General features: G+C 38.4%; 1 protein-coding gene across 1 annotated transcript in view; it reads left to right on the forward strand.

Moving 5' to 3' along the window:
• The window catches only part of Atp11b (ATPase phospholipid transporting 11B (putative)), an 82,806-nt gene that overhangs the window by 37,173 nt on the left and 32,711 nt on the right, over nucleotides 1-12,922 (forward strand). The window contains exons 13-19 of the mRNA XM_010624540.2: nucleotides 1,333-1,575; nucleotides 2,436-2,611; nucleotides 2,916-2,984; nucleotides 4,400-4,473; nucleotides 4,547-4,650; nucleotides 6,736-6,917; nucleotides 8,184-8,387. Coding sequence (XP_010622842.1) covers nucleotides 1,333-1,575; nucleotides 2,436-2,611; nucleotides 2,916-2,984; nucleotides 4,400-4,473; nucleotides 4,547-4,650; nucleotides 6,736-6,917; nucleotides 8,184-8,387 — 1,052 coding nt within the window. The remainder of the gene's footprint in view (nucleotides 1-1,332; nucleotides 1,576-2,435; nucleotides 2,612-2,915; nucleotides 2,985-4,399; nucleotides 4,474-4,546; nucleotides 4,651-6,735; nucleotides 6,918-8,183; nucleotides 8,388-12,922) is intronic.

Raw genomic sequence — 12,922 nt, forward strand, 5'->3', positions numbered from 1 at the left:
GTATTGGGGATTGAACCTAGGGCCTTCACGTTGAGGTACATCCCTGCCTGTTTTAGTGTTTATTTTGAGACGAGATCTCACTATGTCAGTAAGGTGCCCAAACAGGCCACAAACTTGCAGTCCTGCCTCACCCTCCCAGAATGCAGGCGTGTGCCACAACTGACTCCTTCAGTACAAGGTTGATAAAAACGACAGTGACATACATCTGTCTTCTCTGCTCTTAGGAAGAAAGTGTTCAGCATGATATCAGAAGGATTTTTGTCAGTAACCTTTTATCAAGTTGAAGAAGTTCATTTTTAATCCCTAATTTTTGGGGGCTGGGGATTTAGCTCGGTAGTTCTGCCACCTGCCTTGGGAGCACAGGGTCCTGAGGTCGATCCCCGGTACCGAAAAAGAAAACTTTCCTAATTTGTTGAATGTTTTTATCATGAAGAGTATTTATTTTGTTAAATGCTTTTTCTGCCTGGCTAAGATGGTAATTTTATTCACTGAATAAAAGACAAATACCATTTTATTAACGTGGTGGATTATATCGATTGATTTTTGTGTTAAATCTTATATTCCTGGGGAAAATCCCACCTATTTATATGTAATTAATACACATGTATGGTGAGAAAGACAAAGACAGACAGACAGACATATCATTGCAGCCAATTAAACCCTTGTGGCAATCCAGCCTGTATCAAGACTTAACTTTTATATCCTTCTCTTCGTGGATGGGATAGGTCTACCTTCCTCTCTGATACATTTTCTGGAATTAGATTCAAAGAGTAATAAAAGAATTTGTCTTATCTACCTTTTAAAATATATTCTTTTAAACTTTTTAAACTGTGCTTATTTTCTGCCCTCAGTTTCAATTTCTTCTATCCATGTTGGACAACTTTTTACCTCTAACTTTGTTGCTATCATTTTATGTTCCAATTCCCAGCCAGCTCTGTGCCATTTCTCCTGGCCCAGCTACCCTTTCACTTTCTAGGTTAAGCATCCTTCCCACCCTTACTTCAGTATTCTTGAACCCTGCTATTTATAAAACAGCTTAACCACGAGGTAGAAATGAAGTTCTTATGTCTCATTTTCAGCCAACTCTACAGATGAACATGGGTCTAAGATGCTGCAAAGTTCAGAGTGTATGGAGAGTTAAAATATTGGTGTTACCTCTTTTTGTTTCCTTGGTTTCTGTGTTATTTGTGCTTGGACAATAAGAATCTCTTCTATTCTATAGATGAATAGAACAATAAACTAGACTTTAGGTGACACAGGATGAAGTTTTTGTTTTTCACCATAAGAATATGAACATGAAGGTTTATCTTATTTTGCTTTCTGTTTCTCTAGGTGAATTATGTGTTTACAGATAAAACTGGAACACTAACAGAAAATGAGATGCAGTTCCGGGAATGTTCAATTAACGGCATAAAATACCAAGAAGTTGATGGTAGACTTGTACCTGAAGGGCCAACACCTGACTCTTCAGAAGGAAACTTATCTTATCTTAGTGGTTTATCCCATTTTAGCAGCTTTGCCCATCTTACAAGCAGTTCCTCTTTTAGAACCAGTCCTGAAAATGAAAATGAACTAGTAAGCAATTTTTAACTGAATAAGTAAAGATTTTATATTAATTAATTCTCTTCAGTAATTGATGGGTGGTAGGGGAAAAGTTAATGTCCAACAGACCAAGGAATATATGTATTTGAAATGTATGTCTTTGACTTAGTGCTACAAAACAAAACCCTAAGGATTTATAGTTAAAGCCCAGTTTTATTAATAATGTACAGTATGCCTGCCCTAGCTCTTTAGGTGTTTAAATAGAACTGATTTAAGAAAGCTGTTACTATCTTGAAATGAAAAAGACTTTAATGAGAAATAGAATTGAAAGTTAATGAACACTATTTTTGAGACCTCACTTTTTCCACCAAAGTGGGGCAGGGTCCTGCTTTATCTGCTTTACCTCCCAGAAAGGTTGAATGATTGAAGGTTCACATAATGTTGAAGGGTTTAAAGCCAGTGTGACATTTCACATTTTGAAATTAGAAGCAACCACCTTTTTTTGGGGGGAGCGTATAGAGATCAAACTCGGGACTTCAAGTTTGCCAGACAGTGCTGCTGAGCTAAAAGCCCCGGCCCAGCAGCCAGCTTTTATTCAGGTGATCCAGGTTGTGGCACCCTGTTCTAGCACTTAGACTTCTATCTCTGAGCCAGGCATGATGGCCTGTGCCTATAATCCCAGCTACCCTTGAGACCGGGGCAGGAGGATCACACATTTGAGGCCAGCCTGGGACACTTAGCAGGACCCTGTCTCAAAATAAGAGAAAGAGATGTAGCTCAGTGATAGAGCACTTGCCTAGCATGGGTGAGGTCCTGGGTTTAATCACTAGTATCTGGTTTCCTAAATAGTATTTAGGAATGGTGCTTTTATCTTGAATATTATGTTTCTACAGATTAAAGAACATGGTCTCTTCTTCAAAGCAGTCAGTCTCTGCCATACTGTGCAGATCAGCAGTGTTCAAAGTGACGGCATTGGGGACGGTTCCTGGCAGGCCAGCCTGGCACCCTCCCAGCTAGAGTACTATGCCTCTTCCCCAGATGAAAAGGCGCTAGTGGAAGCTGCTGCAAGGTAGTTTGGTCTCATTTTCTAACCACTGAACACTTTTAAGCAAACATTAGAAGAGCAAAGAATCATCATTTAGAATTTTCAAGCATAAATTCATTTTAAGTTTTTAAAGATCTCTTAAAAATTTGCTTACTGTAGGGCTGGGATTTAGCTCAGTGGTTCTGCCACCTGCCTTGCAAGCACAAGGGCCCAAATTCAATCCCCGGTACCCCCCCAAATTTTTTTTTTTTGCTTTCTGTAAAATCTATGTAATAAAAATAAATATCACTGCTTAAAATCTTGTATTTCCTGTTCTTTTAATCCCTAGAATTGGCATTGTATTTATTGGCAGTTCTGAAGAAATTATGGAAATTGAAATACTTGGAAAACTGGAACGGTAATTTTTTTTTCATATATTGTGATATTCTTATTAGCTATATAGTGTAGAACAAAGAGCAGTAAACTTGCCCACAGGAAAATCTGACCTCCAATCTCTTTTGTATACCCCATAAACTATGTTTCATTTTTAAAGCGTTATTTTAATAGAAAAAGAAAGATTATGCAGCAGAAACCATAAATGACCTACAAGGCACAAAATATTTATTTTGTATTTAGCATTTTACAAAAGTTTGCTAACTTCTGCTGTAGAATGATGTCAATATTACATTTATCAGGGTTATAACAATATTCTGCTTTGAATCTAATCAGTATTTTAGTTTACGAGTTCATGAATTTATTTAAAGCTTAGATTTTCCTGGGGTTGGGTTTTACAGGTTTTTACTCAATAAAGAAAATGCTGTTTATAACTGTTTGTTTGTTTGTTTGTTTGTTTGTTTTTACCATGCTAGGACTCAAACCCAGAGCCTCACACATGCTAGGCAATTGTTCCACCACTGATCCACTCCTTGCCCAGCTTTCCTTATATATCCTGTAATTAAGTCTGTTTCCAGTATTTCTACTCGAATAATTAGTTCATGCCTAACACCGTTTATAAATTTTTGTCCTTTATGTATATATCTCAACTCCATCTGTGCTTTTCCATACCAAATAGGGCCCATTCTTTGGTTGCTTTCTTTTGTTACTGTTTTGTTTTGAACCTAGGGCATAGTGCATGAGAGGCAAGCTCTCTACTACTGAGATGTATCCCAAGCCCGCTGGCCTCTTTCATGTGGAAGCTTGTCTAGCACATTTCATCAGTGTTTAAACTATCATTTAACTCACTGTTTTTCTTTAAGATTTATAAGGTGTCCCATATGTATATCATTGTACAAGATTCATCTGGGAGATTTCTAAGCCACCCATCCCTTCACCCATCCACACAACTCTTTTTCAGTTCTCTAAACAGGCATTCATTCCCCAGTCTACAAAACAACCCACCAGACACACATACACAGGTTCAGAGGGGATCGCGTGGGTGCATTCAGGGTGGGTGTGGGTGTTGGTGTGTTGTTTATTGTGAGGGATTAGGACAGAAAAGAGGGGAGAGAATCAGTCACCTTTTAGTGAGAAAAATAAGGAGCAAAACAGGTCTGAATTCCACCTCTTGCTTTGCTGTGCACAAGCTTATTTAACTTTAGGCAAATTACTTACTGTTTATTAAATGACCTAAGGTATGTAAAGTACACAGTATTTGGTGCAGACCATTGTCAATTCCTTCTTTCTGTCCAGTAGTGTTATTGATGACTCATAACCCATACATGAGGATGTAATTGAGTTAATTTATTTTAAGTTAGTATTTTATTTTTTATAGTAATTCTTTCCAAATAAGTCACTTATTTTAAATAGGATTTCTGTGTTTCTTACTTTCTTTAGGTACAAACTGCTTCATGTTCTGGAATTTGATTCAGATCGTAGGAGAATGAGTGTAATTGTTCAAGCATATTCAGGTAACCAATCTCAACTTTCATGAATTTTTATTTACATAGTAAGAGCTTGATAACTTTTTTTTTTTCCTTTTAGGTGAGAAACTTTTATTTGCTAAAGGAGCAGAATCATCAATTCTCCCTAATTGCATAGGTGGAGAAATAGAAAAAACCAGAATTCACGTAGACGAATTTGCTTTGGTGAGTACAAATTTCTGTGATTTAAAAACTATAAGCTGGGGCCTGGGATTTAGCTCAGTAGTTCTGCTGCCTGCCTCACAAGTGCAACATCCCAGGTTTAGTCCCCAATACCCTCCCCAAAAAAACTATAAACTGGACATGTTGGCACATGTCTGTAATCGTAGCGCTCTGGGAGGCACATAGGAGGCTACAAGCTTAAGCCAATGCTGGACAACTTAGCAAATTTAGCAAGACCTTGTCTCAAAAAAATAAAGGGCTGGGAAATGCACCTCAGTGTGAAGGCCCTCAGTTCGTAACCCCAGTATACTACAAGATGAAACAAAAGAAAGAAAAAGCTCTAAAAGACATTTATGGGGGCTGAGGATTTAGCTTACTGGTTTCACCTCCTGCCTCACAAGCACAAAGTCCCAAGTTTGATCCCTAGTACCAAAACACACACTCTCACAAAGACATTTATGAAAACTTTGAGGCTCAGTTGTCAAAAATTGTGGAATTTCTGCACTATTTGTCCATTCCACCTTCTTTATATATCTTTTAATATACTAAAATACAAGATATTTTCTCATCAAACCGGTTGCAAGGACCATTATGTTTGTGTGCTTGTTTGGGTGCTGGGAATTGAATCCAGGGCTTATGCACTGAACTACCTTCCCATTGCCCCCACCTTTTTTCACTTTTTATTTTTTGACAAGATCTCACTAAGTTGCCTGAGCTGGGCTAGAACTTAGGATCCTCCTGCCTCACCCTCTCAGAATGTCGCGATGACAATTGTACGCCCTCACACCTGCCTTGAAGCTACAGTTTCAAAGGAGGGTTTGGGGAGATAGGAGCCATGGGTCACAGCAGCCACTGCCGCTGGGGGACCCTGTCAGAAGCAGCTACCACCCACTTCTTTCATCTCTGGGGCAGGGGCCAGGGCCATGTCTGACACATCTATGAGCAGACCCCTTAGGGACTCTGCCAGCCAAATCTATTACAGTACCTCTAGGGTTTCACTGCGAAACAAAATATGTCCTTCTCAGCCACTTGGGACTCCTCTCAGCAGAAGCTTTAAGAGCCGCGGCTTCCTTTACCCCAAGGCGTTCAACTAGATGTAGCCTCATAATCTCTGGACCCAGAAGTTTTTTTTTCTTTTATTATTATTTTTAAAAAATTATTAGTACATGTTTGCAGTACATATATTTTACAATCTTCTTGGGGAGTTTGGTAGATGTACATAATACAGCTCCTTTCTTTTTTTTAATCCACCCCCAGAGCTAATTGTTCCTGGTAGCTTCAAGTGTAAAGGTTGAATATAAGCTGAATGTTGTGGCTCACTCCTGTAGTCCCAACACTTGGGAGGCTTAGGCAGGAGGATCACTGTGAGTTCAAGGCCAGCCTGAGCCACACCGTGAGACTATCTTTAAAAAAAAAAATGAATTTAGAAAATTCATCTCCACTTACCAATCCTAGAATAGTATTAATTTCTTTCTTTAAGGTATACCCAAAAGCTTTTAGGAGTAAGACAGCATGAAAGCCTACACTTGCACAAACTAAACAGCATCATCCCTTTCCATGACAGGATTCACACTAGGGCCGAGAGGTTTTGGTTAAAAATTGCATGTTTATTTTGATGTTTTGAGAAAGACACATAGAAAACCAAAATTGGTGAATAGAATCTGGTGCTATCTCTCTGTACATGTAGTCTTGAAGGTACAATACGGAACTTTCTAACTTTCCATGTAGTGGTTTTTAAATCACAAAGAAGGTACTTTTTATGGTCCTTTCTAGACTCTCACACTGTACAATTCAATAACCTTAATCATTTTGAGCAAGTTTTAAAGAATTGATCAGAAACTGAAAGAGCTCTTGATAACATGTAATCCATAACTCAGATCCGTAGGGCTCTGTAACATTTCATTTCTTTCCTATCACTAAGTGATAGTACTTTTTAAGTTGTTTACCATTGAATGTTTTGGTAATAATTTCTCAGTTTAGGGGGTTCATTTTTGTTTTGTTTTTGCAGGGCTAACAGTAGAGCCCAGGGTCCTCAGTTTATTTCAATAACCTCTTGGTTTTCATTATTTCACTTTTTCTTTGTTTCAGAAAGGGCTAAGAACTCTGTGTATAGCCTATAGACAATTTACACCTAAAGAATATGAAGAGATAGACAGACGCCTTTTTGAAGCCAGGACTGCCTTGCAGCAACGGGAAGAGAAATTGGCTGAAGTCTTCCAGTTCATAGAGAAAGACCTGATTTTACTGGGGGCTACAGCAGTAGAAGACAGGTGAGTGTCAGATAAATAATCAGTATGATTTTTCTTGTATTTTTAACCGAATGTTCTCATATAGTAAACAAATTCTGGTTGTTAACATAAAATAAAGATAACCAAAGCCTGATCTTTCCCAGTCAGTATATACTGCTTTATTCTAGCAGATATCCAAAGTAGGTGAAAGAAAAACAGTGAAGTCTAGTTCTCCTAGGGTGCCATAGAGAGACATTAACACCTGCTTAATTCTCCAGCCTCATCTCCCACCACTGCTTCCTTTACTTTATGCTTCAAGTAATACCACACTGCATGCCTGCGACTGAACACTATTGTTTTTTGTTTCTTCCTTGGCAAGGCTCTGCCTTCTGCCTGGATGATCTTTCCCTTCTCTATCCATCTACAAATACCTGTTATACAATAGAGCTCAGATGTTCACTCCACTCCAGAAAGACCATTCCAGACACATGACAGGATCAAAATTTTTCTTCTTCTTCAAGTCTCTGGTTTTTGGTTTTGGTACCAGGAATCACACTCAGGACCTCTAGCTTGCCAGGCAGGCACTATGCCACTGAGCTATATCCTTGGCCTTAGTCTCTATGTTTTATAGGTTCTATTATTATAGTTCTGTTACTATATGTTTGTAGTTCTAGTATTATCTTGTTTTTCGTGGTCTTAATTTTTTAACAATGAGTGATTTGAAGCCAAACGGGGTGGCACACACCTGTAATCACCATACCCAGGAGGCTGAGGCAGGAGGATCACAGTGAGTTTGAGACCAGCCTGGGCTACATAGTGAGTTCCAGAGCAGTCTCAACTATATAGTGAGACCCTATCTCAAAAAAACAAAAAACAAGAATTCCTGAGGGTGAGGATGCAGCTCAGTGGCAGAGCAATTGAATAGCATGTATGTAGCCCTTGGCTCAATCCCCAGCACTGCCAAAACAATAATAATAATAATAATAATAATAATAATAATAATAATAATAATGTAAGACTTTCAAATAAAATAGTTTATGAAAACTGTGCAGTTTAGTTTCATGAAAATCAACTTTGTAGATACACTCTTAAAATGTGTCGTTGATTGATTCCATGTGGTTGATAAATACTAGTCTGTTTATTTTTATTTCTTCTGAATGAGAGGAAATTTCAGTTATATTGTTATACAATAGTATAACTAGGTCAGGTCCTGACCTACCACATACGCACATGTGCTATATGGTTTATGACTTAACATGCAGTCAGAAAATGATTCTTTTCAACCAATTTTGTTTCTTTGATTTTTAGACTACAAGATAAAGTTCGAGAAACTATTGAAGCATTGAGAATGGCTGGTATCAAAGTATGGGTACTTACGGGGGACAAACACGAAACCGCTGTTAGTGTGAGTTTGTCTTGTGGACATTTTCATAGAAGTATGAACATCCTTGAACTTATTAACCAGAAATCAGACAACGAATGTGCTGAACAGCTAAGGCAGCTTGCCAGAAGGTAAGATTAGTATCTCGGTCGTGCAGTTTTGGGGTCAGCAAACAGTAGCCTGCAGGTCAAAAATGACCCAGTGCTGCTGCCTATTGTTTATAGCGAGTACGTGAGCTAAGAGTACTTTCTACATTTTTTGATGGATGAAAAATTATCCAAAGAAGAATATTTCATGATGTGAAAATTACATGAAATTCAGACTTCAGTGTCTATAATTAAAGTTTGATTAGACACAACCATATAAATTCATTTACCTACTGTCAGTGACTGCTTTACCAATAAAGTTGAGTAATTGCAACAGAGACCTCCTTCATCATTGCACACTGCTGCCTGGTGCGCTATAGATCTCAGTGACACAACTGCAACTCAGTAGTGTTTTGATTGCCACACGTGGCACCATATTGTGGTATGTTACAGTTTTTTATTGTCACTGTATAGCTGTCATGACAAAACGGGAAGAAAATAAACTTTAGTATCACAGTTTTAAGGCACAGTGGAATAGAAGTTACTTTATTATTCAGTTAAACCACATAGTGTAAGATCCAGTGCAGTTTGGTAGTTAGCATTAACAGATGAATGTTTGTGATTTTGTGTGTGTGTGTGTGTGTGTGTGGTATCGGGATTGAAACCAGGGCTTTACCCATAATAGGCAAGTGTTGTACCACTGAGCTACGATCCCACCCCTGAAATGATTTTGATGGTAGGAAACATTAACTTTGAACCCCACTTAAGGAAAATATTCTCCCCACAAACGATTAGCCTCCTTAACTTTAGTAGACCTCTATTATTTTAAGAAAAGTACTCCATTATTACTTTATTTGCAATTTAGTCAATAGATTTTTTTTTTCATTGAAATTTTTCTCATTGTCTAAATACCTGTATAACATCTTCAGTTTTGCCTCTTGGTCTACATAGCATTAATCTAAAATATTTGTTATCTGGACCTTTACAGAAAACATTTGCTAAGCCCTAATTTAGTCAGACGGCCAAACTGGGAAATTAATCTGCATTTTACTGCTCAAAATTACTTCATAAAAATTTATTCTTTTTTGTAAATCTGTTACAGGGAGATCAGCTTTATTTGGTACCTGTAACACAGTCTGTTTCCATAATACACTAAGGCGTGCTTTAGTGTGAACGCCAGGGCCGGGTGTGTGTGTGTGCATATTAGGTCTCCTACAAGCCATAGTCATTTAGAGTCCTGTGATACTAATCCAGAAAAGCGAACCCAAAAAGATAAGGCCATAACTATTCATTTATGTTTAGTGCTTTATATTTGTTAATGTAGGTGTTAATATGGTACTGAAGTCTAGGTTTCATCAAAGAAAAGCTTTTTGTAGAGATATTTTCCAAACACTGTACTGCTACCAGAAAGGTCTTTGCTTGAATGTAAAAGGAAGGTTGACCCACGTAATTATGCTGCAGTTTAGGAGCAATGTCAGCAACCATCCTGGCTGCTTAAGTATTTAAGTATCATAATGTCAAGAGAAACTCCCTAAAAGAGAAATTGATTAAAGTCATTTGCTTTATGCCTTCTGAAACAGTGTTTTTCTTGGTTATAAAGATAATAAATTCTACTTGAAAAATACTGAAAATTATAAAGCTAATATAGTGATTAACAACACAAACATCTAAAGATAAGTATTATTTATATTGAAGAGTTTGTTTTGTTCTGGCACAGGGGATTAAATGCAAGGGTACTCTAGCATCCCTAGTCCCTTATTTTAAAGTCTTCTATATAGGTGCTTTTTATTAACATGTTATGATCATTACTATTGTTCTTTTCCCCTTTTGTATAAAAGCTATAACATAAAGCGACAATTAAGTTTTCTGTTCTTTCTCTTTTTTTTTTTTGGTACCAGGGATTGAACTCAGGTCTTTCATTTGCAAAGCAGGTGGTAGAACCACTGAGCTAAATCCCTGGCCCAAGTTTTCTCTTCTTGACAGTTTGTACTACTGTAGCAAAGTACCTGAGATTGTATAATTTATACAGAAAGGTATTTTGTTTCTCATAGTTCTGGAGTCCAGGCAGTCGAAGATCAAGGCCTCAGCAGGTCTCCCAGTGAGAGCTGCTCCCTGCTTCCTTAAAGGCATCTCATTGAGGTGGCTGCTGTGGGACGAAGACAGGGCAGCCTCACTCAGAAACCTCTTTTTTCAGGGCGTTAATCCATAAGGCAGAGGCTTATGACTTAAATCCCCAAAAGTCAATTCTCATTCCCACCAGAATAAGTATTGTTTCAATGTGAATTTGGTAATGACAAACCATAGCCCTTGCCATGTTAAATTTATATTATTTTCTGATATTGTATCTTTGTTGGAATATGTTTTCTGACATAGCCACATAGACAGGATTTAAAGACTTTCAGAGCGTATCTGTTCCAAAAATGTTGATAAAAATCATGTGTGGAGCCGGTATGGTGGCACACTTCTGTAATCCCAGCACTCAGGAGGGTGAGGTAGGAAGATTACAAGAAGTTCGAGGCCAGTCTGGGCTACACAGTGAGTTCAAGGCCAGCCTGAACCACATAGCAAGACCCTGTCTAAAAAGGTAAAAATAAAAATAAAAAACCTTGTGTAGAACATAGAAGTACATACTTCTGAAAGCTTTGATTTATATATCTATTCCTTTGTAAACATACATTGTCTCCTATAGAGATGTTTGGAATGCAGTCATATAAGGTGTGGTTTCACCTTACTGTCAGAATAGTTAGATCATGTAAGGAAAACAGAAGTAAGAACATTGTCATAGGCCTGCACAGATTGAAGCAAGAACAGAAAGTGTGGAGGCTGAGAAAGAAAACTTTGCCCAAACCCAGGGTGTCAGGGCGAGCTGCAAGAGAGCTGATGAGTGCAGCCTCCTAAGAGAAGAAACGTGACCTGGACAGAGAGTGACACCAGCAAGCCAAGGGAGAAGTAGGCACAAAGTCCCAGAGCTGAGAGCCAGGCATACGCAAGGGATGGGCAGTGAGGTGTGGGCCGAGAATGGGGGTCATGGTGAGGAGTGAGATCCAAGGAAGCCAGAGGTGAGCGGATGCCGCCGCCTATCGTGTGCCAGAACTGTAGGTGCTTTTCTGTATTTCTTAAATATTTTCCCTTAGAGTGTGAGGTCAGATGGTGGCTTCTGAACCTGTCCAAAGAGAAACTGAAAGAAGAAAAACTAGTGTTTAGCCCTTGGGAGGGCTCCCTAGGAAACCACTCCCATGCCTTCCACTCTAGGCTGCTCCTGCCTCTGAGGCATATTGCTCAGGCAGGGAGGGCAGGGCAGGCAGGAGGCTCCAACAGCAGCACAGGTATCGGAAGGGGGAGAAAACTCATCAGTGCTGAAAATTAATAAAGGAGAAAATAGCATTTTTAAAATTTTTATAGTTCCGTATAAAGTGAGTTGCTTACTACTTGTTACTCAGCAGTATGTGCACTGCAAAAGACATCTTTTTGACTTACAGAAGATTTGACAAATATTTCAATATATATTTAGCTTTGCTAGCTTGATGCTCATTTAAGTTTTTCACTTCTCATTTAAAAATGAAGACATGCCTTACAAGTGCAGGGTCCCAAGTTCGATCCCCTGTACCAAAAAAAGATAAAAAATTAAAAATGAAGACAAACCCAGATGTGGCGGCATGTGCTGTAATCCCCATGTTGAGGAGATTGAGGCAGGAGGATTGCCACAAGTTTGAGGCCAGCCTGGGCTACATAGTGAATTCAAAGCCAGCCTGTCTGAAAGGGGAGGGGGACACACATGGATATTTTCCTATGACAGTCTATACTTTTGTACAGTTTGTACTACCTCACATGCTGGCTTTCAGCAACATAAAGGAACTTGCACCAGAAGGAAATCTGTGTGCTACTTTCTTTAGAAAATTTATAACTACCAAAGGAGGGTTGGAAGGTTGAAGGGGTGGTCACATGCACATGTTAGTGTGCTCAGTGTAATACAATTAATTTACATGCTGGTATGTGTACCTTATCTTTTCTTGGCAACAAATAGCTTGCCCAGCTGCCAATAAGGGACCATACTTTGAGTAGCACTTACTTAGCATGTGCCCTTAAGTGAGGTTTCATGTGGCATCCTGGGACTGGCTGACATGATTGCAGTACACAGGCTTACTATCAGGAGATAGGGTGCTGATTCCTTCATTCCTTTCCTCCTATGAAAATTTTGAATCAAGCTCTTGGATTTTTGTGAACATTCTTGCTTTCATTTAAGTTTTTAAATTATTATTTGCTAAAGAAATAACTAATAAATGTTTTTGTCTTCATAAGACTTTTCATACAGTTTGATTTGGAAGAATATCTTCAGAATGTGTTACAATGCACACTTTAGAAAATATAGTTACTAATAAGGGAAAAGGAAAAAAATATGAGAAAATGTAAAAATTGAATTAAAGTGTTTAAAGAGGGGGAAGGGAAGGGTGAAGGGAAGGTGGGGACAAAGGGAAAAAATGAGAACCAAGACCTGGCATGTAAAGGTACAAGATCCCAGTAATGAATGAATGTAACTGCACTGTCTACCTAGAATGTACCAATAAATTTAATTTATATAT

This window comes from Fukomys damarensis, unplaced genomic scaffold (genome assembly GCF_012274545.1).
Source record: "Fukomys damarensis isolate Sample0158 unplaced genomic scaffold, DMR_v1.0_HiC HiC_scaffold_12, whole genome shotgun sequence".
Classification (NCBI taxonomy): domain Eukaryota; kingdom Metazoa; phylum Chordata; class Mammalia; order Rodentia; family Bathyergidae; genus Fukomys; species Fukomys damarensis.